The following is a 25080-nucleotide window of genomic DNA, read 5'->3' as shown; positions in this document are numbered from 1 at the left end:
CCTACAGTGACAATGCTCAAGCTACTCAAATTTGACTCATGTAGCTGCTCAGATTTTATATACCCATTTAAAAATCAATGGTTCTACTACAGTATGTATCTGCATCTATTTCTTCTGAAGCTTTGCATTTAAAGACAAGTCAAAATGCATATGGATTAGATTTGTTAATCTAAATTGATAATCAGTCAAAAAGTGTATAAGCTACACTGGGCTGAGCCGAGCAACAAAGGAGAACTAAAATCATCAGACAGCTTGTTTGTCTTGTTATTCTGTCTCTGCCTTTGTCTCTAGTTTTAGCTCTGCCATCACCCACCAACCCTTTGCTTATTACCCTGTCAGACCTCGGTCTCAGCTGTCAACATTCGGTCCGTGCCCTTCTTGTCACCTCTTTGTCACCCACGGAGAGGCCCCTGTATATAAAGCCCTGTGCCCCTCCTCGAGCTGTTCTGCAAGTGCCATCATCAGTGAACATCTCATCGTTTCCTGTGCAGGTATGCCTTTTGTTTTTGTAGTAGTGGTGATAATAATTGCTAATAGTAATTAGACCTACATGCATATTACCAGTGCAGGATTTCCTGACTAAACATTATGCTTATTGTAATTTAATGCCTTTTGTAGTTGCAACAGTTAAATATATAAATCCAATATGTATTTTTCTTATAAGTGAATAACAAAGTCCAACTTTTATCATTACAACTAACCTATAATGTAATAAGTGGAATGTTTTTCGTTTAAACGCAAAACATGTGACCATGTCGTCCAGTGAACCAGTGGGTGTTAAGACAAACTTATTATAAGTCTTAAACCAGGAATGCGCCTTCATTACAGGTTATTCTTAGTGCCCTTGTCCTCGGTTTCCTCTCCAGCGACGTGTACTGTGGGTCAGAAGCATTTAGTGAGGCGATGCGATGAATTCCTCCCTCAATCCCTCATCTGCCATTTGTCCGTGTGTGTTTATTCAGATTGCTGTTCTCATACTTGGGGAGCTTGGCTAAAACTGAGTATGAAGGGATCTGCGAGACCTGGTGCCTCAGTACTCAGTGTACCATACTTACACTCACTGGGAGCCAATCCAGTTGTTTTGGTCTATCTGGTTTATTATTGTCCACCAGCTGATCACAACTAAAGAGATGTATCTCCTGCTCACACACCTTCAGACATCCTTTGACTCCACTGAGGCAGAGAGCAGGCCTCCAGTTAATGCTGATGCACAATTGGCTGGTGTTAAAACAGACGGCCGACCAGCTTAACAGCTATGATAATCAAACAAATGAGAAGGACTGTCCAGCTGATACTTCACTCTAAATCTGGACAACAGTACACTATGATCCCTCCAGCCCCTCCTGTCCTAGGTCATTGACTTCAAATGGCCTTAATGTTATTCTTTGAACAAATGCGCTGATTATTTAAGCCTATTGCACATTTACTTGTTTTTTTTCCTTCAGTGTGATCATGTCTGAGTTAGAAGATCATGGGTGAGTGTATTCAGGTTCATCACTTTTTTGTCGTTTCTCTGTTATACATACACCAATGTGCTTCTGTTTTCTTTACTTCAATCATTTTTAGAGGGCATCAGGAAGGTGAGAACCTAAGTTTAACAACTTGGCATTATTTTATAAATAGGTATATTTTATTTTTCTATTAACTCCATTTTCTCTGACTCCTTCTGCAGAAGAAGATGAGGACCAGGGAGAGGGAGGTGAGAAGAGAGAAGAAGAAAATATTCAACTACAAACAGTAGCAGCAGCCTGTCAGTGATATGCATAGATTATAATGTGTTTGTGGAATCAGCTCCGTCAAAAGCAGAGCAATTTAAATGAACTAACAACTTCACACCTTCATTTTTGCCACATGAGTAATAAGAACTGCAGCTTGTGGTCATGAGCTGTGAAATGTCTGCTCATTTAAATATTATGTTGTTGTTTTTAAATTTGTGGTTTATGAACATGGACTCATTTCCTTTTCCCATTGTTTTGTACTGCTATTCTGTTGAAGCAGAACGCCCTAAATACAAGTAAGAATACACAGAAATATTCAAACACTGATACTATGTAAAGAACTAAATCGGCAGCTGAAAAAAACCACAAGTGCTGATGTGCCTTTGTGTTACTTTACAGGCCACTGGTCACACAGCTTGCTGCCCCCAAAATCCCCGAAGGGGAGAGAGTTGACTTTGATGTAGGTTTCGTACAGGACATGTAATTATACGGGTCACAACTTCAAACAGAGCAATAGATAATTATAATGTGTTCTCTAACTGCTCCACGTCAGGATATTCACAGAAAACGGATGGAGAAAGATCTTCTGGAGCTGCAGACTCTGATTGAGGTTCACTTTGAGCAGAGGAAGAAAGAGGAAGAGGAGCTGATTGGGCTCAAAGAAAGAATTGTAATACATTTGCAAATAGATTGGGAAAAAATGACAAATTGAAATGGTAGTGATTGAAAAATCAATGTCCAGTGTTTTTGTCACTGCAGGAGAGTCGGCGAGCGGAAAGAGCCGAGCAGCAGAGAGTGAGGGCAGAAAAGGAGCGAGACAGACAGACACGAATTGCAGTAATTCATGTTGAACATTGTATAACATATGTTGATAAATATACAGACATAGCCATAACCAGACAAACATTACATTCTCAGGAAGAGCGACAGAGGAAGGAGGACGAGGAGGCAAAGAAGAGAGCAGATGATGAAGCAAAGAAGAAGAAAGTGCTCTCCAACATGGGGGCTCACTTTGGAGGCTTCCTGGCAAAGGTCAGAGGAAAGAATTATGTAGACAGGTGACATTTTGAAGTGAACAGGCTCTCCCTTTAAGTGCCCTTGGTTTTTGATGTCTGTGATCTTCCTGGGAAGTGAATTGTGTTTATTTCCTGCAGGTGGAGCAGAGACGAGGCAAAAAGCAAACTGCAAGGGAAATCAAGAAGAAGACTTTGGCAGAGAGACGAAAACCACTGGCTATTGACAGCCTGAGAGAGGATAGTCTGAGGTCAGTAGAGCGGTAATGAAATATTTACAAAGACTAACTCCACTGCTGTAGCCTTAATTTCGTTGCATTTTAGAGAGAGGGCCAAGGAAATGTGGCAATGCATCTACCAGCTGGAGTCTGAGAAATTTGACCTGACTGAGAAGATGAAGAGGCAGAAGTATGAGGTGAGCCACTGAACTCAGAATGCTACACTATTTATAAAACAACCTTTCTGAATTTGCGTATATACCGTATACATATTCTTTTCTTTCAGATAAATGTTCTTCTGAACAGAATCCAACATGCTCAGAAATTGTAAGTTTATTGCTCTTAACAGCTCCCTAACATTAAATTAGACATTCTGCTTCAGCTATGCAAATGCGTCATAGCTGAGTCACTGCAGTCGCACATGTACAGGAAACGCTAGACTCACAGCTTCTCCAACGTTATTTATAGAAAGCAAGTGTCCAACATTTACATATCAGGACAAAAAGAAACTGTTCCACTTCTCTCTTCGGGTCTTATCAGTAACACTTGCAGGTGAGGGACTGTTTATAACCTCCGTTGTTCTTGTTTCAATGCAGCAAAAAGGGTCATGGAAAGGGGAAGGTCGGAGGACGCTGGAAGTGAAGAAACTATGACACGTGTACTAGCACCACGATGAAATTTATTAATTAGCAGTGTTTGTAATTCAGCTATAGGAGTCCGAGGAACATTCTCTGTGGAACTGAATAAATAAAATGGACATTTATAGTGTTATTGAAACTGGGGATAATATCATTACATGGCAAAAGTTCCCAATTACAAACAAAAATGGATCAATATAAAAGACTAAATAGAATATAAATGAAGAACATGAGTTCATTAGCGGGAAAACGTCCTGATGAAGAAATTCACCTTGACTGTTGCATCTTATGTGTAAAGCCAGTGACAGGCAAAACTGCTCTGCTGAAATAAACCACTTTTACTTCTTCTGTGCTATAAAAGTAGCATAAACGTCATCACTCTTCCTCTCATGCAATGGTTCAAACCCAGCCTCTCCAGCGATGCTCACCACTTTCTCTGCAAAGCCCGCTTCCTGCTCTTTGTTCAAGTCCAAAATGTACCTGAAATACAGTCCACAAACAGGTGGCTTCAAACACATCTTATATAGACTTTCAACAATCGTCTGCATTGTTTGAAATATGTGAAGGACATATTTAAACAAAAAATTGATCTAATACACAGAAGCAACCACTGTAGTCCAAACATTATATATCAAATTCACTGTATTGTTGGTGATGGTACTGTGACCATGGTAACAAGCCCTGTTACTATAAAAAGCCTCACTTGGCCAACTCCACGACAAGCACAGCGTCCGGTGCTGCAATCTGTCTCATCATCGGGCCCAACTGATGCACACAGCTTTACACCACAGGCCGAGAGACAAATAAAAGCGAGAGAGAGAGAGAGAGAGAGAGAGAGAGAGAGAGAGAGAGAGAGAGAGAGAGAGAGAGAGAGAGAGAGAGAGAGAGAGAGAGAGAGAAACATGGTCAGCAGTCTAGGCTAAATGGTCCTAAAGGGATCCTGTCTTGGTTTAAGAAAATGTGTATTGTTTATTCAATGAATTATTTGTAGCACACACATGCACTCACTTACCCAGCAGAAAAGTAGATAATGTTAAAGAACTGGGAGTATGTCTGCTTTTCTGGCAGTTTGTGAAGTGAGTCCATAGGTAGGAAGGTCACAGAGATCCCATTTAGATGCATTAGATCTGAGGAGGATACAAGAAAACCTTTTTATGCAACCAAGTTACATTATATTATATAAAAAGGGGACGTGATCTAAAATACAGTGAAAATCCACTGGAACCTTTACACATTAGATTATAAACAAATTATACAACATACAGTAAACTTTTACCAGTAATAGTGACAGATTTATGGTCCAGCTGTATGGATGGCTCCTCAGAGTGGGACTGAGTTGCAGTGGGGCAGCCCCGTCTGCTGGACAAGGACTGGAACAAAGCCTGTACATTCGCCAAGGAGAGATCCTGGGCTGTCTGTCGACATAGGAGTGAGAGAGGGAGTGAGGACAAACTTACTGCCACTGCACATTAAATTAAAGAAAGGTATAACATGAGCTGTTAGACCTGCATAATGTACCTTGATATGCTGCCCATTGTGTGTCTTCAATAGGCTCTTATCGTCAGACTCAATGCCAAAGGACAGGTAAGGACTGGACACTATGTCTCCCCAGTATCCTCTCACAGCCACTTTGTTCCCTCTCTGTGTGAACACAGGTCCGCTTGTGATCCTTATTGGTCTGATTTTATTGTACAAGTCATGCTATAAACCATACGCAACAGGCTAGAACTTACTTGACTGAAAACTCTTGAAGAAATCAAAGTTGGATTGTTGATTTCATAGAGACCTTCCCTCAATTCAAATGCCACACCACGTTCCCTCCATTGCACATATTGTTGTTTGTTGATAGTGCCACACTGCAGATTTAGAAGATGATGAAATGTGGCCAATTATGTCATAAGCATATGCTTAAACGTCCATAACGTTGAGTACTGTCAATTATAGATATAGTAGATACCCCTTTATCATGCAGCTTCATTGAAAGGTCCCAGTCGAAGCAACCCTTCTTGAAGTCGTAGCGCGTTCCAAGGTGCTGCCTGACTCGATAATCCCAGGCTCTGGACATGGACATGGAGGCAGAAGACTCAGATGAAGAGCTTGACTGAGGCTGCCTCCACAGCTTGAAGATCCTGGTCAGCTCATCTCTCTCCTTGAACTGCAGAATTATTCAAAGAATACGAAATTAGTAGATTGTTCCTACATTTTCCATGACGTTGTTGTAAAGCCAAGTATAGTTTATAATGGATCTATATAAAAAGGCCTCGGAGTATGATTTCCAAATAATAAGTCAAACAGACGTGTTTGTCGTACCTTGAGAAGAGTTGTGTTCAGACATGGGTGCGTTGCTGTTTCCAGCGTGTCGGTAACAGACAGAGACAGCTGCAGGGCTCCATGTCTCAGCGTCTCCTCTGTCTGACTGCGGATCTCACTGTTCCCAAACACCTCCAGAAAAACCTCCGTCTTCTCTGGGAAAATACAAACAGGACAAGACAACCTATACAATCACAGCACTTTATATTTAACATAAACGATACAACTTTAGCAACATCACCACCCACCATTAAGCCCCATATTTTCCTGAGGCATCAGCGCCAGGTAGAGGAGCAGCAGCTGTCTCGCCACCGCCTCCATGCTGTTTTCTATCAGCCACACCTGCAATCAGAACAAATGCGGGACTCAATTCATGCTCATCACCCCTCGGGTATAATGTGGCAATGGAAGACTGACATGGAGGCTTTGTTTGCTCTGCAAACCAGCAATGGTCTTTAAAATGTGTCGTGGATCTGCACTGCCAACCAGTAGCACATTGGCTTCTCCATCGTGTCTCACTGGGCCTAAAAACAAGGAAAGCCCAGCTCATTAAACAAATGGGTTCATGTCTGTAGCACAGAGAATCAGAAGTTTGGTCAAATATATAATATTGTTTACTTATTCAATATATGTGTGTATATGATCATTCCACTGCCAGTTTTCCTTTAAACTAATTGGCGCATGTCGAGCACGTGCGCGCTTACCTGTACGCAGCAGGTCGCGCGCCGGGCTGAAGCCCCACCAGGTGACGCAGCCCGCGCCCTCGGACGCCCGTCCAGCACTCATCCTGCCATACAATGTGACCGGAAGAAGACAAACCGAGCAGTGGCCGCGTTCTGTAAGTGCTTCACATCCAGAGTTAACGTACTGCACAGGGCTGCTAGCTAATGTGCACAGCTCAACTCTAGCATTACGATTAGCACGCTAGTTGGCTAGTCAACTAACGTAAACCTAGCTAATGGTACCTGGGCTAAAAACATCTAACGTTACTTCATCGTAACAAGGTCCCACGAGCGTGTTTTAAATCTCGTGTTTATAATAAAGCATGTGCGACCACATATACTGCGAAGCGATAATGACGTAACAACTCACCTGGAGACTGTGGTAACAATATCCAGAGAAAGGTTTCAGCTAACCACAAGGCGAACAAAAAGTTTGGTTTGTGTTGCTAGGCAACGACGTATGTGGTCAGATTGTCGCCCCCTAGCGCCATTATAGGGCAATGGCAGATAAGAGCACATGCTCATTTGGATTTACTTAAGTCATTCTGGGCATCTAAATAATTGAGTAATTTTGACAACTATAATGTTCTACCTCTGACGTCTGCTCAGAAATATTTCGGTTAAATAGAAAAGCGAACAGTAAAACGAGTGTTGAAGCTTTATTTGCATTTGAAAAATGTTACAAACCATAATTTGTAGGACAATAAAATGTGAAGAGTGGCCCAGTACATCATATAGAAAATGAAACTCTATTATATATTCACAGACAACTAACAGAAGAACAGAGTAATCTTGATTTTTTTCATTTGTTATACATACACGAAAAACACACATATACTGTACATTCTGGTGTTTTACGTGTTTACTTGCACAAAATCACACTGGTTTACAGGTCTAAAAGGTACATATAGTGGGCAGAGGCTTAAATAGCAACTGCATAATCAAAAACATCTTAATAAAATACACCTGTGCACATACACAAGTTCCCTAGCTCAAAAGAAACATAATGTATAGAAAAAACATGCACATAAAAACACCAGGGTTAGCACAAGATATCAACAATAGGATCTGTAATGGATGAATGACAGGTGTGGCTTTAACGAGGTTTCGCTTTCAGCGCTGCATCAACCTCTTCTTCTGGCATCAAGGTGTGCCACTGGGCTACTGGACGTCTAGGATTGGCCAGCATGTCTGACCAGTGGCGCAGCCCGACTCCTGTAGCTCCATAACCCATGAAGGTCTTTCCAATGGGGTCATTGCTCCCAAGTTTATCATAATCAAACACTGTGATGACCACCTGCACTTTCTGAAAGAAGACAGGAAAAGCTCTGAGCAAGGCATTCCCCTCGTCAACACTTGCTACCCGCTACATTTCAAACTACCTACCTGTATCTGCTCAAATGGGACGTCAAAGCTAAAGCTCTCATTAAAGTAGGGATTTAGAGTGTTTTTCTTCACCGTTGTCTTTTTCTTCTTGATCCGTTTCCCATTTTGCTGAAGAACAATCTTCACATATGGATCTTACACAAATGGAAAGGGAGAGTTAACAATTACACCTCATTAACGTCTTCAATTGGCCGATGAAACAACAATATGAAAACGTGATGGAAGATTGATTACCTGATAAGCCACCAACGTCCATTTTCTTCAAATTCTTTGCCTCCATGATGTTCACTGTCAGTTTGCCAGCAGTAGGAACATATCGTAAAGAAATGCAAACATCTCCAAGTTTTTCCTGCTAAACAGACGTACAGGTTACCACGCTTCATCAGGCATATTTTACAAAACTGATAATTCTGCTTTATGATTATATTGCACCTCTTCCTTCTCCCCACTCTCTAGGTCTCTCCACTGTTGCATTGGCTGGCCCAGATCCACACTGTTCATGGGAATTCTTATCTCACCAATTATATCATGCTTGGAGAAACGATCAAAATCAAAAACTTCCAGCACCAAAGTCTTTCCACCCAACTCTGCATATGGAATCTAGAAATAGAGATGTAATACTAAGCATTGTGATACGCTGAACACATACTTTTGGCATTTGTGTTTATTTGTGTTTATATAGCATACATCAATGGGATATGGGGATGGATACATTGACAGAGAGGTTGGTGAATGTATAGCTCTGACTTTACCTTGAAGATGAAGGTCTCGTTGAATACAGGGCAAAGATTTTTGCGTTGAACCTTGGTCTCATATTTCTTTTTTTTGTCTGGCAACAAAAAGACTTTGACATAGGGGTCTGAGGTTCCTCCCATGTCCATAGCAGCGAGGTCCTGAGCTTGAAGGATGCCCACTATGAGCTTCAGAAAAATAAGAACAAGTGTAAATATGCCAGGCAAAGTTTGAAGTGCAGTAGTGTATCATTTGGTATTGATATTCTAACACAGCTTTTTATATTTACACAGGACCTACCTGGGATTCTGTGAAGTTGTAATCCAGAGAATATTCCAGCCTACCCAGCTTTTCCTGCTCCTTCTCCTCTTCCACCCCTTGCTTCTTAACCTCCCCCTCCTACAAGATGAAAACATCCATGCAATAGATATTCATCTAAATCAGGTGAGAGTTTACAATAATGCCTTTCTAGTACTTACACACCTTCTCTCCAGTCTCTCCTTCACCTTCCTTTGCCATTCTTCGGCGACCTGCTTTTCTTTCTCTCACTTTTTTGGGCTTTTTCTTTTTTGCGAAACATTTTTTGAAAACACAGAAGATGAAACATGCCACCAAAACAAGGACAACCACTACAATGGCTCCTACTGCCCACATGGGAACTGTAAAATGAAAAGTAGATTATTTGAACAGTTTTTACTTTCAAAATGGAGTGGAACTCTTTTTCCATTTACATGTATCAACAACAACAAAACCCTTCTGAAGACACTGTCCTTTCAAGAGGATTTAAGTCTCTCACATGATCTGATTACATCAAAGAAAATCCACTTGGATTCCCTTAATCTGTCAGTTCCAACAGTATTGTTGCACAGACACTGCTTTTCCAAAGCTTGGATATGTAGTGTAACTGGAATAACAGTAAGTATTATAAAAATGTAATATTTTTCTGTTGACAATAAAATATATTTCTTTCACATAGAGCTGAGTATTTCTACCTTATTATTAAACCCTGAACATATTTATCTGGGGATAGTTTGCTGAGCATGTGTGTTGACAGCAACACCCTTTTTCACATATCAGATAATAACAGACTCCTTGCTGGGAGTGGCAGTGTTCAAACAGCCACAGAAATGGCATCATTGCAGCTGTCTGTCATCAGGGGCTTTACTTATGACACCAGTAGTAGTTAAAGAGAAAACAACTGTCATGTTTTCACATTTTTCTAATATAATGATCTAGATGAGCAGTCTAATGTTGAATTTCAGATCATATCTTCAATATCCATATATCTTTATTTTTAAAGAAGCTAGATTAAACAGTACAAATATGAACAAAATTTGTGTAGAATCCTAGTTTTTTAACAGTTTATTTCTTCTATTATATTACACGCTTGACTCCATCATATACCTGTGAATTCTCAAAATGTCTTACTTGAGAGATGGTTAAGTTCATTCATGAACTTGTCCTTGATGTGATTGTAGTCATGGCTGGGGTGATGATCTATGTAATGGTGCTCGTGCTCGTGCTCATGCTCGTGCTCGTGTTCATGCCCGTGCTCGTGTTCATGCTCGTGGTGTTCTGAATGGGAGTGCTCATGATGAACCGGTTCTTTTGCTTCCTCCGATTCTGGTTCAGAGGGCTCCACAGCCCTTCTGGCCCGCAACCTGGTGCTGGTGAGCCTCATGTTGGCTGGTGAAAAAAGCAGAAACAGTTAAGTCACCGTGACAGTGTTCGTTTGTTATGCTCACTGTCTATTTTGGCACAGCAGTGGAAGATAGCACAGCTAATATGAACGTTGTGTAATCCCCTATGTGGCTGCGTTGTAGTACAGTTCAAAGTATAGGACATCTCTAAGCCAGATGCTCAAAATGGCTGACCCTAATCCTTCTGTTACTCTCATTCTCTGTCATTTCCCCTGCCCCATGACCCCACTTCACTCCCCCTTGCATCCCATCCCCATTTTTCCTCTCTTCACTATTTCTACATGTAACTGGATTAAACTCTGACGCTACAATATTAATCCCAAATCCCAGATTCTCAAAGCTCAAATAAATGGACGCTGCGCTCATCCACAAACTGTCGTCTTCAGTAGCTGCTTTGTCAGTACTAAAAAACGACTTCCTAGCATTTTACTTGTCTTGACTGTTTTTCGAAAATTCAGCAATCTACAGCTAACACTAAGCGAAATACTGAGTCTTGGTAATTGTACATTTCATATTTATCATCAAACTATTAAAAAACTAACATCATGTAAATAAAGCATACATTCTGTTGAAATCAGAAATGTTTGATGTTTTTTTGTAGTAGCTACTTTTACTAAAATTAAACTATTATTACAGTTATTTATATCTGAAATCTGTTTAATTAGTACTTCTGATGAGATAAAGATTAATAAAAGACCAAAGAAAATCCTTCCCATCAAAGTGTGCACTGGCCTTATGCTGTAACCTTTCTCTCACATTCCCCATCTGCTTCATTATTACTATCAAATAAATGCAAAAATACCACCAAAAGCATCTTTAAATATACTTTCCGTTGAGAGAACGAGTTGAGATCAGCTTGCTCTGCATTTTCCACAAATAGGATTTTTTTATATAAAGACATTGTAGAAAGTCTTTTTTTACAGCTGGTTTGTTTTTGCAGTCTAATACTCTGGCACTTGATCATAACAAAGATGTTTGCTGTATGCATATGAGCCTTACCTGTTGATATGTTCCCGTTGGAACGTTTACTTGGAGGTGTGTCTCTCGTTTCTTCCCTTTTGGCCCGTTGGAACCTTCATGCGACCGTCATTCCTCCCCTATTCTACAAACTATGACTGGCTTTGCCTCAGCTCTTTCCATCGGGGCTAAAGCACTGGCAAATCACTAGAGCAGCGTTGTCGTTTAATCCCCCTCCCCACTACCTCCTCCTAATATTAGAATGCTGAAAACACATCTGTTGCTTTGTCTTTAAACTGTGCTTGAAATGTGTCTTTAATAATATCAATAAACTATTAAGAGTGTCTCAAACCTAAGAACAGTTAAAGATATGTTTAGAGTAGCAAACGTGAATGTTCATTAGACTGATGAAACATGGCAGTGGAGGTTGTGTTTATCCATTAAACTGAAGAGATTGTACTGAGTCCAGCCCTGCACTAATCCCCTCAGCATAGCTGTCCTCAGTGTATCGTCAGTCTACCAATGACTATCACTGAGAGATAGTCCACCCTCCCTATTCTTTTGGCTTACCATTTTACTGTACACAACATACCCGTATTTAGAGCTCTGTGAACAGTAATCCAAAGGCATGGTGCCACGGTTTTGCACTGCTACATCTGGAGATTTGTTGCTCCAATCCAGCATGCAACAGCTTCAACTAATAGTTAACATACTGAACAAAAAAGAAAATAAATGAGCTAATTCTGACTTTTGGAGCATTAATTCTATGAATGTCATTAAACGATATACTAAAAGTGGTCTGTTTTATGTTGTACCAGTAGCCTAAGGCAGGTTAATTAAACGTATGCACAATAGAGACTATTACTATATTTTGCTGATGCATCATAGCAATGCTCACTAGTTTACATCAAGTAAAAATCATCAAATGTCAGCACAGCAGTTTGTGATGCATGTGGTTAACACACGTCTACAGCTGACTTACAAAACCAATAATTTACTTATTTTTTTAACCACAACCTGTCTAGGATAATTACCAAGTCATGCAACACCAAGTGTGCACTTATCATAGTAATTGTGCAGAACTGGCATTAGAAAAAGCACAGGAGTATGTTTACACTGCAGGATAGTTCACTTAACACAAAGACAATGTTTGACTAATAAACAGATTAAAAAAAACAAAACAAAAAAAAACCCAAGATGTCAGCAAAATTGGAATTTATTCATGATCATTCCAGTTTTAAATCAATCTAGTTGATATAGTAAATGACATTTGCAAAAGGCAGTGAGGTCTAAAGCCTCTTGCACACTGGAATGTATGAAATGATAATAAAATATAAAACTTTTATTGTAACAGCTTAAGAAACTGCATAGCACCATATTGAGAATGTTTCTTTTCCAGTGGTTTTCAAGTTTCGCATTGTATTTTGTGTTTAAACATCTCTTTCAGTGTAATATTTTCAAATGTGGAGCTGTGACCTTTTACAGAGTGTGTTTGTCGAACAGGTATTCTCCCATTAGACCATGATTCTCTGATCCAGTGATGCGGGTCAGACTTCCAACATAATCACCCAGCTTCTTGATGGTGTCATGGCTATCAGTGAGGAAGTGCCCCTCGAGAAAGTCACTTAGCTGTAGAACAGGTAGGACAGAAAATGAGCAGTAAGATATAAATCTTTTTTAAAAAGTAATCAAAATGAGAAATGCCAGCTGTGCCAGACTCACATGAGGGTCAGTGTGGATGCCAGCTCTGCGGTGCACATTAAGGATACATGTGTTGAGAGACTTCTGGTAATCCAGAGAAAAAGACATAGCATCCAGGCCACCTTTCCAATCCTCCCTACTTGGTTTCTAAAACAAGTTAGGTCAAACAGTTGAGATCAACATCAATCAGACTTTGCTCAAATTGTATTTCTGTGATCTTACAGCAATAGTCTGAAGTAAAATTCGGCCTCCTCTCATGTTCTGATATTCCAGCAGCTTCTCAGCTTGTTCCCTCTCCTTTGATGAGCGCTCAAGGAAAAAACCGGAGAAATTTGGCAAAGCAATATCATCTCTGTCAAAATACATCCCCTAAAAGAAATGAGAGAAATATGGCTTGACAAAAGATACACGACATATGAAATATAACCTGAACTTTACTGGTAAAGGAATCGCACCAGAGCGAGGTAGGTGTAGGATGCACAGAACTTCAGGTTGATGAGTTTATTAATGTCTGCTTCAACCTCTGAGTGCAGGTTCTGTCTCACTGCAGACTGCATGTCTGTAAAGGAAATTAACCTGCCAGCAATACGGCAAAACGATGTTAGTGCAAACAAAGCAACCACCGGAACTTGAAAAAGACAACCCCAAACAAACGCGTGGTGAAGCTGTCGACCGTCGGCTAGTGTTAGCTCGGCTAGTACCAAGCGAATATGAATAACTGACGTGGCTTACCAAAAATGTTAAGTCGAGGTTTTCTGGGAGACCAGCCTCACTTGGATCTTATAGCTCACGTACTCTGAGCGAAGCAACGGCCTGCTTCTCACCAATGCCTGACTTTATCTGTGTTTACACACGCCACAGAGAAAAGCCCCGCCCACAGCTTCTTCTTCTTCTTCTTCGGTCGTAATGGCGGTTGCCCATCCGCTTAGGGGCGTTCTACCGACACCTACTGCCCTGAGGGGGACAGTGCTCCCTGTTTCTGAAAAGTCAGAGCTTCCTTCTGTAAGAAAGACAACTTAAAAAGGGGGCAAAAATGTTACATTTACTTAATGTAACTTAAAGAAAAAAATAATGAATATATGTATTTTGATTTGGAATGTTTTCCTAATCCTTACAAAGATGAAGCAGTTCACATAATGAGTGAGTGCATGTCATATACAGCAAAGCTATAGTTGAACAATATAAACATACTCTCAGTCACAAAAATGAAGACAGATTATTGTAGATGGCAAGCAGCCAAGATCGATAATAGGCGTAGCCACATTAAACACCACAGTAAGGATATGTGTGATGTGGTGGCAGCAGTGGGTAGATAATAAGAGACAGGCAGCAAACGTAGCCTGCACCATGCACCTACTGCAGCCTACTGAGAAGCTGTGAGGGAGGACTAGATGTGTGAAGTGAAACTGATCTTATAGACGCTATAGACAATATTCTCAGAATCGGTCAAAGAGAAACTAACTGATTTACTGTAAAAGCAGAATAACCTACCATAACACATGATGCAGTGGTTCCTACACATGTAAAGGCCATTAGCTAGTGTCAGCCAGAGGACTACTTTATTCTAAACTGTTGTAATAACAAGACTAAAATATATTGTGTTTGGGCTTATTTTGATGCACTAGTCTATTGAGACTATAGTTACAATGCTGAAACCCAGTACAAAGTATTCGATATACTGTATAATGGGTTAGCATCCAGCACAAACTCTTACTGTCTTTGAACTATTACATTTAATAGGTGGTATCTTCCTCCACTTGTTTCCTCAGTGGACGCGGTCTTTTATGACATACGAACCATTAAAACAGTACTGTTGCATGTTTTCTGTTTGTAGTTCTCTATATGTTCTAACCACAAAAAGCTATAAATATAAGTGACACAGTAAAAAGACACCAAAAGTATATCTAGTGTTCAGCCCTACAGACCCCAACAACAAATCCAAAACAAAACACATCTGCAGTGTTTTTTAGTTTAGGTTTCATTTTAATTTTCATAGATGAGTCATTAAACAGTTAAACATTATTTACATATTAAAAAGCATACAAACATTACATTACAAACTGTTAATGATTCAAGTAAAGTACATATAAAGCTAACACTAGTAAATATGGAAAACTGACAAATTGACTTGATCGACATACCTTTGACAAACTGCACATTATGGCAGTTAATAAGGAAGTTGCAGGCGGGGCAAAGGTCTCTGTGGTTATACAAGGGTAAAAAAGCAGAAGAAGCTACTGACTAAGTCACTTACTAATACGAGATGGGGCGAGAGGACAGAAGGAGGACAGCGTTAAGAATTAAAAGTCAACATCAATAGAGTTTGGACCGCGTCAGCCCAAGGAGGGATTAATTGTGGAACTTGAGCTTTGTTGTTTTTGTCAACACAGTCGTAGCTGAAACGTGAGGTCAATCTAGGAACATAAAGGAAGAGACAATTGTTGTTTGCGTGTAGTTTTATAAACCAAACCAAAAATGAAACTTTTTTCTTTCAAAATCACCTCAGACCACTTGCTGCTCTTCGTACTATCGAGTCTACTTTGGGTAAGTTTTCCTTTTTAATTTTTGATTTTAATTCTATTGAAATACTGATCTTTTATCCACATGCAGGTTATTCTCAACCCCTCAACTAAAGTAGAAACTATGAGTCAGACAAAATCTCAGGGAAGATTTAACGCTTGATATGCGCCATTGCAAGACACCGCTAACATACTGTAGAGTTATATTTTGTGAAATACAGGGAACTGAGACGACTGTTGCTCAACATCAGAATAATAGATTTCTTCAGATGGTGACGTCTGAATGCAGCAGAAATTTATTTTTCTTATTTTCTTCCTCAGAGACACAAAGGCACAAATGAGGAAATGAGCTGCATTCCATATGAAAATATTTATATTGTGTGTTTTAGACTAGGTAGCGTAGCTGAAGCTTTCATGTGTTGTTTAATTGAAAGCAGAAGTTCAACATCCTAAAACAGGCACTTTCTCAGCCACAGTTTTCATGTGTCCAAAATACATTTACACTATGGCTTACCTTTCTAATGTTGACTTATGATATAATGATAAAAATAGTAAAATTAGAACCTGTCTTGCTACAATGAGAGTAAGAGGCTGAGTTAAGGTTTTCTCAGAGTTGGAAGAAAATGATGTCATATTATTTAGCAATATAAATGTTTTGGTTCCTTGTTCTCCAGCAAATAGTTTCTTGTGTTTTAGGGGTTAGTGCCCACTGAGAGTGTTACAGCGACAACAATTACACCAACACAACCATCAACCACTTCAGCTGCTGCTCTTTCAGCAACACAACAACAACAACGTGAGTGTCAGTATGTTGCAGAACATGAGGTGTCTTCTCTGACCGATGGGACAAAATATATGATCAGTTTCATCCCTGAGTTTGAGCTTTTAAAGCTGGAAGTGGTAGTTAACGATACTGGTTAATTAGGCATACTTTGAATTATATTATGTTGTGTTTTGGACTATGTTATTATCATTATGACTGATCTTGTTCATAACGTGAGCAATAAATTCTATTGCTAGCAGTAAATACCTGTACCTCACGTTTGTGCTCAGTATAACTCTTGTTATCTTACATACTAGATGTTGGGCTACTGAACTTGAAAGTGTTGGGACACCGTGTCATATTTAACACACATTTATACAGTAGCATCATTCTTACACAGTCCTATCCGATAACAGTTTAAACATTTTATTACGGAGATCCATGTCTCTGCTCAGTGAAATAAATACATTGCTTAACAACACACTTACATAATAAGCAAAAAACTTGGAAATTGCTAAGCTATTGCTTTTAACATGCTGTCTTTGTGTTTTCAGCTCCTGAAAATGTTAAGAATGTGACTGTTTTGTACCGAAATGTGAGTAGTATAACTCTGGCGTGGGACAAGGTTAAGAACATCTCTACGTACTTCCTCCAAAATGATATAAATCAATCCACACTTATCACATATCCATCTGAAGGACCAGTTAAACAAAACGTCTTTTCACTTACTGCCGGGACAAAATATAATTTCACTCTCATCACAACCTTTAATGGGATCAACAGCACTGGATACACATTCAGTGCTGTGACAGGTAGGAGATTATACATATTCATTTTTGAAGAAATTTTTCTGTTATTGCCTGGAAAAAAATATTAGAAATATAACTTGTTTTTCTTAATTGTTTAGTTCCTTCTAATGCTGTGGATTTTAAATCAGTGGGGCAAGATGAGACTTACAGTGTATTTTCCATATCTTTCTATGTCTTAGAACCTCAAAACACAAAGGAGTTTAAATCAGTTGGACAAAATGAGACCAGTATAACTCTACAGTGGAAAACAGTAGATGCCAACTCTAGCTATGTACTTAGGTTGAATGGTGTAGACCAAAACATCAGTGCATCTCAAAATAAAGATGTGACCTACACAGTTCCAAATCTTACAAGTGGGACAAGATATCTATTCACTCTTTTTACTGTGCTTGAAAATGTAAGAAGCACTGGAGTAAACCTCACTGCAGTCACTGGTGAGTGAGACACAGGTTCTGTTGTTTTGTCATTAAATTCAAAGATCTTTAACTAATACAAACAAAATAGTTTTATACAATATGGATGATTAATGTTTTTGTGTCCTAGTTCCAAGTAACGCAGATGGCTTCAAGGCAGTGGGACAAAATGAGACCAGTATAACTTTACAGTGGAAAAATTTAAATTCCAACTTCAGCTATGTACTTAGGTTCAATGGTGAAGACCAAAACATCAGTGCAACTCAAAGTAATGATGTGACCTACATAGTCCTAAATCTTACAAGTGGGACAAGATATCTATTCACTCTTTTCACTGTGTTTGACAATGTGAGAAGCACTGGAGTAAACCTCACTGCCGTCACTGGTGAGTTTATTTAAGTATTTTGTTTGTTACAGGTGTGTGCTGTATTTAAACATATAACAAACAAAGGCATAAACCTCACTGCAGTCACACATTATTCTCATGTTGCCATTTAAAAAGAATCCGGAAAGTGCTGAGCCATAATATCTAATCTGAAGTTTTCCATTAATAGAAAAAAGTGGCACATTATTATACTGGAATTGTTTGCAGTGTTTTGTTTGTTCAAAAGGATCATTGATTAATGTAATTTTGTATATGCCCTAGAACCTCGAAACCCAGACAGCTTTGCAGTGGTTGGACAAAATGAGACCAGTATAACTCTACAGTGGAACAATGTAAATCTGAACTTCAGCTATGAACTTAAGTTCAATAATAAAGACATAAACGTCCCTTCAGCACCAAATAAAACGGTGACATACACAGTTCCAAATCTTACAAGTGGGACCAAATATGTCTTCACTCTTTTCGCTGTGCTTGAAAATGTAAGAAGCACTGGAGTAAACCTCACTGCAGTCACTGGTGAGAGACAGGTTCTGTTGTTTTGTCATTAAATTTGTAGTTCTTTAACTAATACAAACCAAAAGGTTATATACAATATGGATGATTAATGTTTTTGTGTCCTAGTTCCAAGTAACGCAGATGGCTTCAAGGCAGTGGGACAAAATGAGACCAGTATAACTTTACAGTGGAAAAATTTAAATTCCAACTTCAGCTATGTACTTAGGTTTGGTAATAAAAACATAAGCGTCAATGCAACACAAAATGATATTCTGACATACACAGCTTCAAATCTCACAAGTGGGATCAACTATAGCTTCACTCTTTTCACTGTGTTTGAAAAACTGAGAAGCACAGGAGTGAACGTCTTCGCAGTCACTGGTGAGAGACAGGTTCTGTTGTATTTGTCATTTAGGCAATATATAAGCAAAATGGTTTGAATGACTAATTCTTTGTGTCCTAGTTCCACGTAACGCTGATGGTTTCCGTGCAGTGGGACAAAATGAGACCAGTATTACTCTACAGTGGGAAAGAGTCAATGACATTCCTAATTATACCCTTCGATTTAATAAACAAGACATAAACATAAGTACAGGAAGTCAACCATTAACCCACACAGTCTTAAACCTGGAAAGTGGGACTAAATATGACTTTGCTCTCTTCACTCTATTGGGAAATGTGAGAAGCACAGGAGTAAACCTCACTGCAGTCACAGGTAATTTATCCCATTTTCTTACATAGCGACTTTCAAGAAAATGCCACAATAATAAGGAATTTGATCAACTTATGCTTCTAACACGCTTTCATATAAAAGGTCCATGTTTGCACAACTACTGTTTGTGTTTTCAGCTCCTGGAAATGTTAAGAACGTGACTGTGTTGAACCGAAGCGTGAATAGCATAACTCTGACATGGGACAAGGTTAAGAACATCTCGACCTACACCCTTCAATATGACAACTATGCTCAGTCCACATCTCCCACCACATCTCTTCAAGGAGGACCAGTTGTAGAAGTCTCTTCGCTTAAGGCTGGGACGGAATATAATTTCACTGTCATCACGGTGTTTGAGGGAGTCAACAGCACTGGATACAGATTCAGCACTGTGACGGGTGGGTGGTGCTCCACATTGTCTTACTCATTTTTATAGAAATGCCTGTAAGTTGAGGCCCATGCTGAACGTTCGCCCTCCATCTCAGCCATAGACTGTGCCGGCGTGCCCTGGCATGTGAGTAACTCGTCCATCCAAGGAAGGGTCGACGGCTTGTTCATGAAGGCAACAGCCACAAATGGATCACAAACTCATGTCAGTGTTGGAGGTGGGAACGTGTCCTTCTCCGACCTTTACGCCGGCGCAACCTATCAGATCTCTCTTGTGTATGGGTCATATACACAGTGCCGCCACAATCTCACAATCCGTGAGTGTTTGTTTGTCAAATGCGTGAACTGAATAAGAACACATCTTTAATGATGTTATTTTAATGATATATTTTCAGTGTTGTTTATCATTGTAAAGGCATCTTTGTACTTGCTTTACCCAGTCCCTCCTGGTTTAAGGGCTCACTGTGAGTACTGGGCATCTGGCTACTCCATCCGCGTTGAGTGGAATAAGCCAGACGGTGTGTGGACTGAGGTGGAGCTTAACGTGACTGGACAGACTCATAGTACGACTGCAGGCTTTATTGTGATACCTGGATTCTCACCTGCCAAAACATACGAAGTGTCCGTAGCAGCGCTGTCTGGAACTTTAAGGAGCTCCGTACCGTTTGTTTTTCAGTGTTCTACTGACCCAAGAGGTGATTCAGTGTTTGTTATTACGATATAAAATCTATTCTGGTTGCCAAATGAAGCTAATTTTGCTGTTATGTAAATATGCATTGTTATATTTATTCATTCTTTTCCTTTAGGTGTCATTGGGGGCTCTGTATTCGGTGTGCTGCTAGTTATTTTACTAGTGTGTCTGATTGTCTTCATCTTGTTGAGAAGGCCAGAGTTAATCAGGTCGGTGATGCCCCACTCAACCAGCGACTATGCTGAAGTTATATCTATTCACTGACATTCCCATAAATGTCTTTGCTTCCTTCCCACAATAGAAAAAACACATTTGTGTGTGGATCTGAGTTATCGACTAAAAAGAGCAGGTAAGTGAACATGCGGTCATCAGGTTTAACATCACTTCCTCACATGGCACGAAAAGGGAAGGAGACAGGAGCTTATCACAGCTGAAAAATGTACTTCATGCAGAATAAAACTGTAAAATTTACTGCTCGCATTTTATAGCACTTAATGCAAAGTACGTTACATCCTTTCTCCTCTTCTGTTTGCCTAGGGCCATTTCTGTGGAAGCGTTTGCTGAACACTTCCGCCAGCTGAGTCTGGACGACAACAGGGGTTTCAGCGCAGAATATGAGGTGGAGAACGCTTTGCATTCCGTGTGGAACTGTTGTCCGTGTCCTTCACTGATCTGACTCGGGTTCTCATGCCGTCTCATCTGCCAACTCTCATAGAGCCTCATTCCCGTTGGCACAGAGCAGACACGAAAAGCAGCTCTTCTGCCCGAGAACAAACCCAAGAATCGCTTCAACAATGTGCTGCCATGTGAGTCCGTCCTCTGAATGCTGGGCCATGTTAGCGTGAGGCAGCTTCCAGTTAAACCTCGGTTATTTCATTCTAGATGACTGGTGTCGGGTGAAGCTGACTACTACTACGTCTGCTGGAATCTCCGACTACATTAATGCCAATTACATGCCAGTAGGTCGTGACAATTCACAATAACTTAATAAACCAACCAAGGAACTGAAGGAAATGCGGACTTTAACTCTGCCAGTTGTTCTTCAGGGCTACAACACCAGGAGGGAGTACATTGCCACACAAGGTCCCTTACCGTCAACAGTCAATGATTTCTGGAGGATGGTCTGGGAACAAAACGTTCGAGGCGTTGTCATGGTAACCAATTGCACTGAAGGTGGCCGGGTAAGTTTTCAGGAAGAGATGCTAATCTTTTATTGACAGATTTTAAAGGAAGTTTAAACAAATCTTTAGGCCCAAATAATAATAATGAACACTTGTAAATAATTGACATTTGCAGTTATCTGTTAACATTTGACTTTTTATGAGTGTGCACAAGTTTTATATTACACAATATGTTATGATTCTATCAATTTGACAGTTTTTGTTTATTGCTACTTTGGTTTTTATTACTATTTCAAAACAACATCGACATTTCATGAAAGGCTTCTCTGTTTTATTTTCCTAGACTAAGTGTGAACAATACTGGCCTGCAGACAGTAATCCTCGCCTTTGTGGAGATCTGTTGGTCACTACAAGGTCTGAGGAACAGGCGCCTAACTGGACACTGAGACAATTCAGTGTGAAGCATGTATGAAGTGTTTCTACAATCTTTATGTTTTAACTACAAACCAACAGAGACAATACACTATGTGTAACCCAACCACACTGAGACTGTCAAGGTTTTGGGTTTCAGTACTGATAGTAATCTGGTGCAAGACATCGACCTACAATATGTGACTGTTCTTCACAGCGAGGCACCACAGAGAAGCGCAGAGTGAGACATCTCCACTTCACTTCCTGGCCTGACCATGGGGTCCCTCAGTGCACAAAGGTCCTGATTCAGTTCAGAGGACTGCTGAGACACCACATAGAGACAGAGGGCACCGAGGCCCCCACTGTGGTCCACTGCAGGTACACAGGGTTTTGTCAAGTGTGTCAAGAGTTAACTTAGATGAACGTCTGGCACATTAGAGCAACAACACTGAGACAACGGGTAAAGACAGGGGAACTGATACCGAAGCCTGCAGCAGCTTCTCTACTGACTGAAAACTGTATAAATTTCACATATAATAATGCAGTTTCTAGATTTTATTTTTGTTGCAAGGAAAGAAGTAATACAGTAAATAGGTCAGAGTCAGTAGCACGCGATTCTGTATTTAGAAGGTTCTGCTGGACTGATCTCTCACCTGGCCTTGTTGTGGTATCTACTAGCGCTGGAGTGGGGAGAACAGGCACAATTATTGCCCTGGATGTGCTCCTTCAGCAGCTGGAGAAGAAAGGATCAGTGAACATTAATGGCTTTGTGCACCAAATGAGGCTGAGTCGACCCCACATGGTGCAGACAGAGGTAAAACTCATCACATTGTTAAACATGACTGTTATGTTCAGACTCAGTCACTTCAAATGTAATTAATATAAAGGTGTTGCTCACAGACAGTTTCTGTTTCTGTGTAAAGGCCTGCATAATAACATCATATAACCCTTTGTCTTAATGCGTCTGTGTTCCATTTCATTTTGTTGTCAGTGGTAAACCTACATAGGAAGTGTTAACCACAATGAGACAGTGAGCACGCAGTCAACGAGTATTTTGTGACCTGCATCTCTGGTTTGTCTCTTTCAGTCCCAGTATGTTTTCTTGCATCAGTGTATCATGGACTCCCTGCAGTCAGAAGAGAAGACAGACGAACACATATACGAGAACACGGACATGATATATGCCAACGCAGCTGCCATCCAAGAGTTTCAGCGCAACACGAGCGTGTAAGCCTGTCAGAGACTGTCAGTCTGAAACCCCCTCCTAGCATCTACAGGCAACACCACACTGTAACTCTAAATAGAAAAAGGACTTATTTACTGTATCTGTGTATTTTATTTAACTTTCAAATGATTTCTTATCAGAGTGTGTAATATTATTAATATTATTGTTTTAGAAAGGAACAACACTCCAGGTGACCACTGAATGTTTTCACATTAGATTTATTAAAAAGTATAAATACACGTAGAAAAGAGTTGTGCTCCATTTGCAGAAGAAGTAAAAAAAAACGCTCATCATCTAAACTGCCCCCACTGTTAACGGCCCGGCTCCATCACAGTGCACGCAGAGGGACCAGTGGCTCTCGTACTGTATGAACTGCATTTGGGAGGAACTAGAGCAGTAAAAAAAAGGCACAGAAAGGCAACCGCTGCTCTGTGGGTTTGAATGTATAAGCTGCATGGTGGAAGTGTTAACCACTAGCATGTTTTACATGAACACTAATAGTCTGTTCTTAACTGCTGTAATTATTTAATATTAACTGGTGTGAACTTACTGTTCCTTAGATAGTACATGCAGTTTTAGTCGCATCAATGATTCTCTTTGGTGGTTCACACCCCGTCCTCCGCGCTGTTGCAACTCAGAGACTCCAGGACTCTGAGGACAGCTTCTCTGTTGTCCTCAATCAGTTTCTGCCTCGCTTTCATGGCCTCTGGGTTGCTCTGCGTCGGCGCTGACAGCTGCTTCGCTGGGAACGGGGGCTCGATTTTACCCACTACGGGCGGAGGGGGGACCGAGAACTTCTTGGCTATGTTGTGCAGGACACAGCACGTCTTGATGATGTTGGACTGCTTCTTCAATAAATCTTCTCGCGCAAAGCCGAGCTGCATCAGGCACCTGAAGCGCCTCCTCATGGTGCCAAGCGTCCTCCACACGACGTTGTGGATCTTTGCGTGGGCCTTATTGAAGCGGACCTCGATGTCACTTGCAGGGTCTGACACCGGGGTCAGCACATGTTTGCTTAAGTGGTAGCCTGTCCCACCTTAAAGGAAGACACATACAGTGCAATTAACCCAAATAAGACGCTTAGAGTTAAACAGTTCCTGGACTTGAAGAATGCAGGATACACATAGATGCTTACAAGTCACAGTTCTTATGATTGAGGTTTTTATATCTACTCACCAACAATCCAGTATGGTCCGTGAACGTCTCTTTCAATTTCCCTTCCTATTAGCGAGGATTCCCACATATCCTGCGCATACGTGCTGCCCACGCAGCACGTGTCCACGCTCAGTATGTTGCCGTCGGGGTCGCATACGACCTGGCTCGCCACGGACGTGTAACCCAGCGTGTTGACGAAGGACCTGAAGGCGCTCTTCTCGTAGGGAGAAGCCCTGATCATGAAGTGGGCGGGGGCCATGGCGCCCAGCACGTCGGGGATCCCGCATAGTTTCTCCACTTTGGAGGCGAGCTTCGCTCGGTCGTCCGCGGTCGCCGGGAATGAGATGAACTGACTGGACATGTCCGAGACGGCGGCGGACACCGCGCGCAGCATCGCGCCGCACTCCGCGTCGCTCGCGCCCACTCGCTGCAGGATTGCGGGCGAGAGCACGCCGTGTGCGTAATAGTTCAGTGCCACCATGACGGCGGCGTCCACGGTCGTGTCGGGTTTGTCCGCGGGGACGGTCTTCGTGCGGATGCGCACTAAATCTGTGATGAAAGCGATGCACGGTCTGGTGAGGTGAAACATTTGGAACAAAGCTGCGTCATCGAAAGCGTCAAAACAGCTGGGAGTCGCCCAGTCCCTTTGATCGCGTCCAAGGAGCTCATCCTGGACCGCAAGCCACACCGGCAGAGCAAAGGCCATGTGTTTGGGTCGGTTAGAAGGACCAACAACAAAAGAGCCACGGTAACGAGAAGCGGCGAGACATGGAGGCGCACACTTCTTCTGCCAACTCCGCTTCTAGACACTGCGTTAGCGCCATCTGGTGGTCAGGAATAAAACCACAAGAATCACGCAGAAGCAGCTACTGTTTGTCCACGTACATAAATGAGAATTG

At 41.0% G+C, this 25080-nt stretch overlaps 6 protein-coding genes and 1 long non-coding RNA gene across 12 annotated transcripts; 3 read left to right on the top strand and 4 right to left on the bottom strand.

Annotated features, from left to right (window-relative positions):
* Positions 1-421: 421 nt before the first annotated feature.
* LOC114845562 (troponin T, slow skeletal muscle-like) lies at positions 422-3726 on the top strand. 2 transcript variants are annotated; one of them, XM_029133712.3, is made up of 13 exons: positions 422-491; positions 1446-1475; positions 1567-1580; positions 1673-1699; positions 1999-2014; positions 2118-2178; positions 2272-2388; positions 2478-2555; positions 2637-2750; positions 2873-2982; positions 3056-3146; positions 3236-3276; positions 3546-3726. In XM_029133712.3, the coding sequence occupies exons 2-13, from the start codon at positions 1453-1455 to the stop codon at positions 3589-3591; spliced, it is 738 nt and encodes a 245-aa protein (XP_028989545.1). In that variant the 5' UTR covers positions 422-491; positions 1446-1452; the 3' UTR covers positions 3592-3726. The 2 variants fall into 2 exon arrangements, with proteins under 2 accessions (XP_028989545.1, XP_028989544.1); XM_029133711.2 differs by having other exon boundaries at positions 423-491; positions 1996-2014.
* Positions 3609-7134, bottom strand: LOC114845558 (dynein axonemal assembly factor 3-like). 3 transcript variants are annotated; one of them, XM_029133703.3, is made up of 12 exons: positions 6990-7134; positions 6602-6684; positions 6315-6421; positions 6146-6239; positions 5898-6052; positions 5545-5742; positions 5321-5443; positions 5106-5228; positions 4864-5002; positions 4600-4714; positions 4291-4365; positions 3609-4067 (listed from the first exon to the last, which is right to left on the bottom strand). In XM_029133703.3, exons 2-12 carry the CDS (start codon positions 6681-6683, stop codon positions 3926-3928), a joined length of 1353 nt encoding a protein of 450 aa, XP_028989536.1. In that variant the 5' UTR covers position 6684; positions 6990-7134; the 3' UTR covers positions 3609-3925. The 3 variants fall into 3 exon arrangements, with proteins under 3 accessions (XP_028989536.1, XP_028989539.1, XP_028989537.1); XM_029133706.3 differs by lacking the exon at positions 4291-4365; XM_029133704.2 differs by lacking the exon at positions 6990-7134 and having other exon boundaries at positions 6602-6734.
* Positions 6606-10159, top strand: LOC114845565 (uncharacterized). The gene is made up of 6 exons (XR_003783911.3): positions 6606-6735; positions 7737-8367; positions 8462-8619; positions 8849-8947; positions 9031-9181; positions 9333-10159. It is a non-coding gene; the product is annotated as an uncharacterized LOC114845565 (long non-coding RNA).
* On the bottom strand, positions 7266-12455 carry syt5b (synaptotagmin Vb). 2 transcript variants are annotated; one of them, XM_029133707.3, is made up of 9 exons: positions 11437-12455; positions 10166-10423; positions 9221-9396; positions 9038-9136; positions 8758-8925; positions 8438-8605; positions 8240-8357; positions 8006-8139; positions 7266-7925 (listed from the first exon to the last, which is right to left on the bottom strand). In XM_029133707.3, the coding sequence occupies exons 2-9, from the start codon at positions 10416-10418 to the stop codon at positions 7716-7718; spliced, it is 1326 nt and encodes a 441-aa protein (XP_028989540.1). In that variant the 5' UTR covers positions 10419-10423; positions 11437-12455; the 3' UTR covers positions 7266-7715. The 2 variants fall into 2 exon arrangements, with proteins under 2 accessions (XP_028989540.1, XP_028989541.1); XM_029133708.3 differs by having other exon boundaries at positions 8240-8354.
* Positions 12456-12594: 139 nt separating this feature from the next.
* zgc:56095 (Ferritin, lower subunit-like) lies at positions 12595-13986 on the bottom strand. Its single transcript, XM_029133714.3, has 5 exons — positions 13828-13986; positions 13551-13671; positions 13318-13464; positions 13117-13242; positions 12595-13023 (listed from the first exon to the last, which is right to left on the bottom strand). Exons 2-5 carry the CDS (start codon positions 13650-13652, stop codon positions 12874-12876), a joined length of 525 nt encoding a protein of 174 aa, XP_028989547.1. The 5' UTR covers positions 13653-13671; positions 13828-13986; the 3' UTR covers positions 12595-12873.
* A 1068-nt stretch (positions 13987-15054) lies between these two features.
* Positions 15055-23265, top strand: LOC114846271 (receptor-type tyrosine-protein phosphatase H-like). 2 transcript variants are annotated; one of them, XM_055504452.1, is made up of 21 exons: positions 15055-15639; positions 16311-16407; positions 16932-17189; positions 17366-17620; positions 17730-17984; positions 18246-18500; positions 18606-18860; positions 18943-19194; positions 19329-19589; positions 19677-19895; positions 20019-20273; positions 20385-20478; positions 20571-20618; positions 20807-20888; positions 20985-21075; positions 21152-21228; positions 21316-21450; positions 21734-21856; positions 22019-22179; positions 22480-22615; positions 22889-23265. In XM_055504452.1, the coding sequence occupies exons 1-21, from the start codon at positions 15571-15573 to the stop codon at positions 23030-23032; spliced, it is 3522 nt and encodes a 1173-aa protein (XP_055360427.1). In that variant the 5' UTR covers positions 15055-15570; the 3' UTR covers positions 23033-23265. The 2 variants fall into 2 exon arrangements, with proteins under 2 accessions (XP_055360427.1, XP_040924251.1); XM_041068317.2 differs by having other exon boundaries at positions 16311-16410.
* On the bottom strand, positions 23229-24938 carry si:dkey-197c15.6 (putative nuclease HARBI1). The gene is made up of 2 exons (XM_029133710.3): positions 24203-24938; positions 23229-24062 (listed from the first exon to the last, which is right to left on the bottom strand). The coding sequence occupies exons 1-2, from the start codon at positions 24885-24887 to the stop codon at positions 23632-23634; spliced, it is 1116 nt and encodes a 371-aa protein (XP_028989543.1). The 5' UTR covers positions 24888-24938; the 3' UTR covers positions 23229-23631.
* Positions 24939-25080: the final 142 nt, after the last annotated feature.

Source organism: Betta splendens, chromosome 19 (genome assembly GCF_900634795.4).
Source record: "Betta splendens chromosome 19, fBetSpl5.4, whole genome shotgun sequence".
In the NCBI taxonomy this organism is placed as follows: domain Eukaryota; kingdom Metazoa; phylum Chordata; class Actinopteri; order Anabantiformes; family Osphronemidae; genus Betta; species Betta splendens.
This window is presented reverse-complemented; position numbering and strand designations above follow the sequence as displayed.

Coding starts and splice junctions, on each gene's coding strand:
- LOC114845562 (XM_029133711.2), top strand. CDS start 1,453: ATGTCTGAGTTAGAAGATCATGG. Junction 2,983..3,055: donor CTGAGAGAGGATAGTCTGAG/GTCAGTAGAGCG, acceptor GTTGCATTTTAG/AGAGAGGGCCAAGGAAATGT. Junction 3,147..3,235: donor TGAAGAGGCAGAAGTATGAG/GTGAGCCACTGA, acceptor CTTTTCTTTCAG/ATAAATGTTCTTCTGAACAG.
- LOC114845558 (XM_029133703.3), bottom strand. CDS start 6,683: ATGAGTGCTGGACGGGCGTCCGAGGGCGCGGGCTGCGTCACCTGGTGG. Junction 6,240..6,314: donor AGAGCAAACAAAGCCTCCAT/GTCAGTCTTCCA, acceptor TTCTGATTGCAG/GTGTGGCTGATAGAAAACAG. Junction 5,743..5,897: donor TGAACACAACTCTTCTCAAG/GTACGACAAACA, acceptor ATAATTCTGCAG/TTCAAGGAGAGAGATGAGCT.
- syt5b (XM_029133707.3), bottom strand. CDS start 10,418: ATGAGGCTCACCAGCACCAGGTTGCGGGCCAGAAGGGCTGTGGAGCCC. Junction 9,397..10,165: donor TGAACTTAACCATCTCTCAA/GTAAGACATTTT, acceptor TTCATTTTACAG/TTCCCATGTGGGCAGTAGGA. Junction 8,358..8,437: donor AGAGTGGGGAGAAGGAAGAG/GTGCAATATAAT, acceptor ACGTCTGTTTAG/CAGGAAAAACTTGGAGATGT.
- zgc:56095 (XM_029133714.3), bottom strand. CDS start 13,652: ATGCAGTCTGCAGTGAGACAGAACCTGCACTCAGAGGTTGAAGCAGAC. Junction 13,243..13,317: donor TTTTACTTCAGACTATTGCT/GTAAGATCACAG, acceptor AACTTGTTTTAG/AAACCAAGTAGGGAGGATTG. Junction 13,024..13,116: donor GCATCCACACTGACCCTCAT/GTGAGTCTGGCA, acceptor CCTGTTCTACAG/CTAAGTGACTTTCTCGAGGG.
- LOC114846271 (XM_041068317.2), top strand. CDS start 15,571: ATGAAACTTTTTTCTTTCAAAATCACCTCAGACCACTTGCTGCTCTTC. Junction 15,640..16,310: donor TACTATCGAGTCTACTTTGG/GTAAGTTTTCCT, acceptor CTTGTGTTTTAG/GGGTTAGTGCCCACTGAGAG. Junction 21,229..21,315: donor TTAATGCCAATTACATGCCA/GTAGGTCGTGAC, acceptor GTTGTTCTTCAG/GGCTACAACACCAGGAGGGA.
- si:dkey-197c15.6 (XM_029133710.3), bottom strand. CDS start 24,887: ATGGCCTTTGCTCTGCCGGTGTGGCTTGCGGTCCAGGATGAGCTCCTT. Junction 24,063..24,202: donor CGGACCATACTGGATTGTTG/GTGAGTAGATAT, acceptor TCTTCCTTTAAG/GTGGGACAGGCTACCACTTA.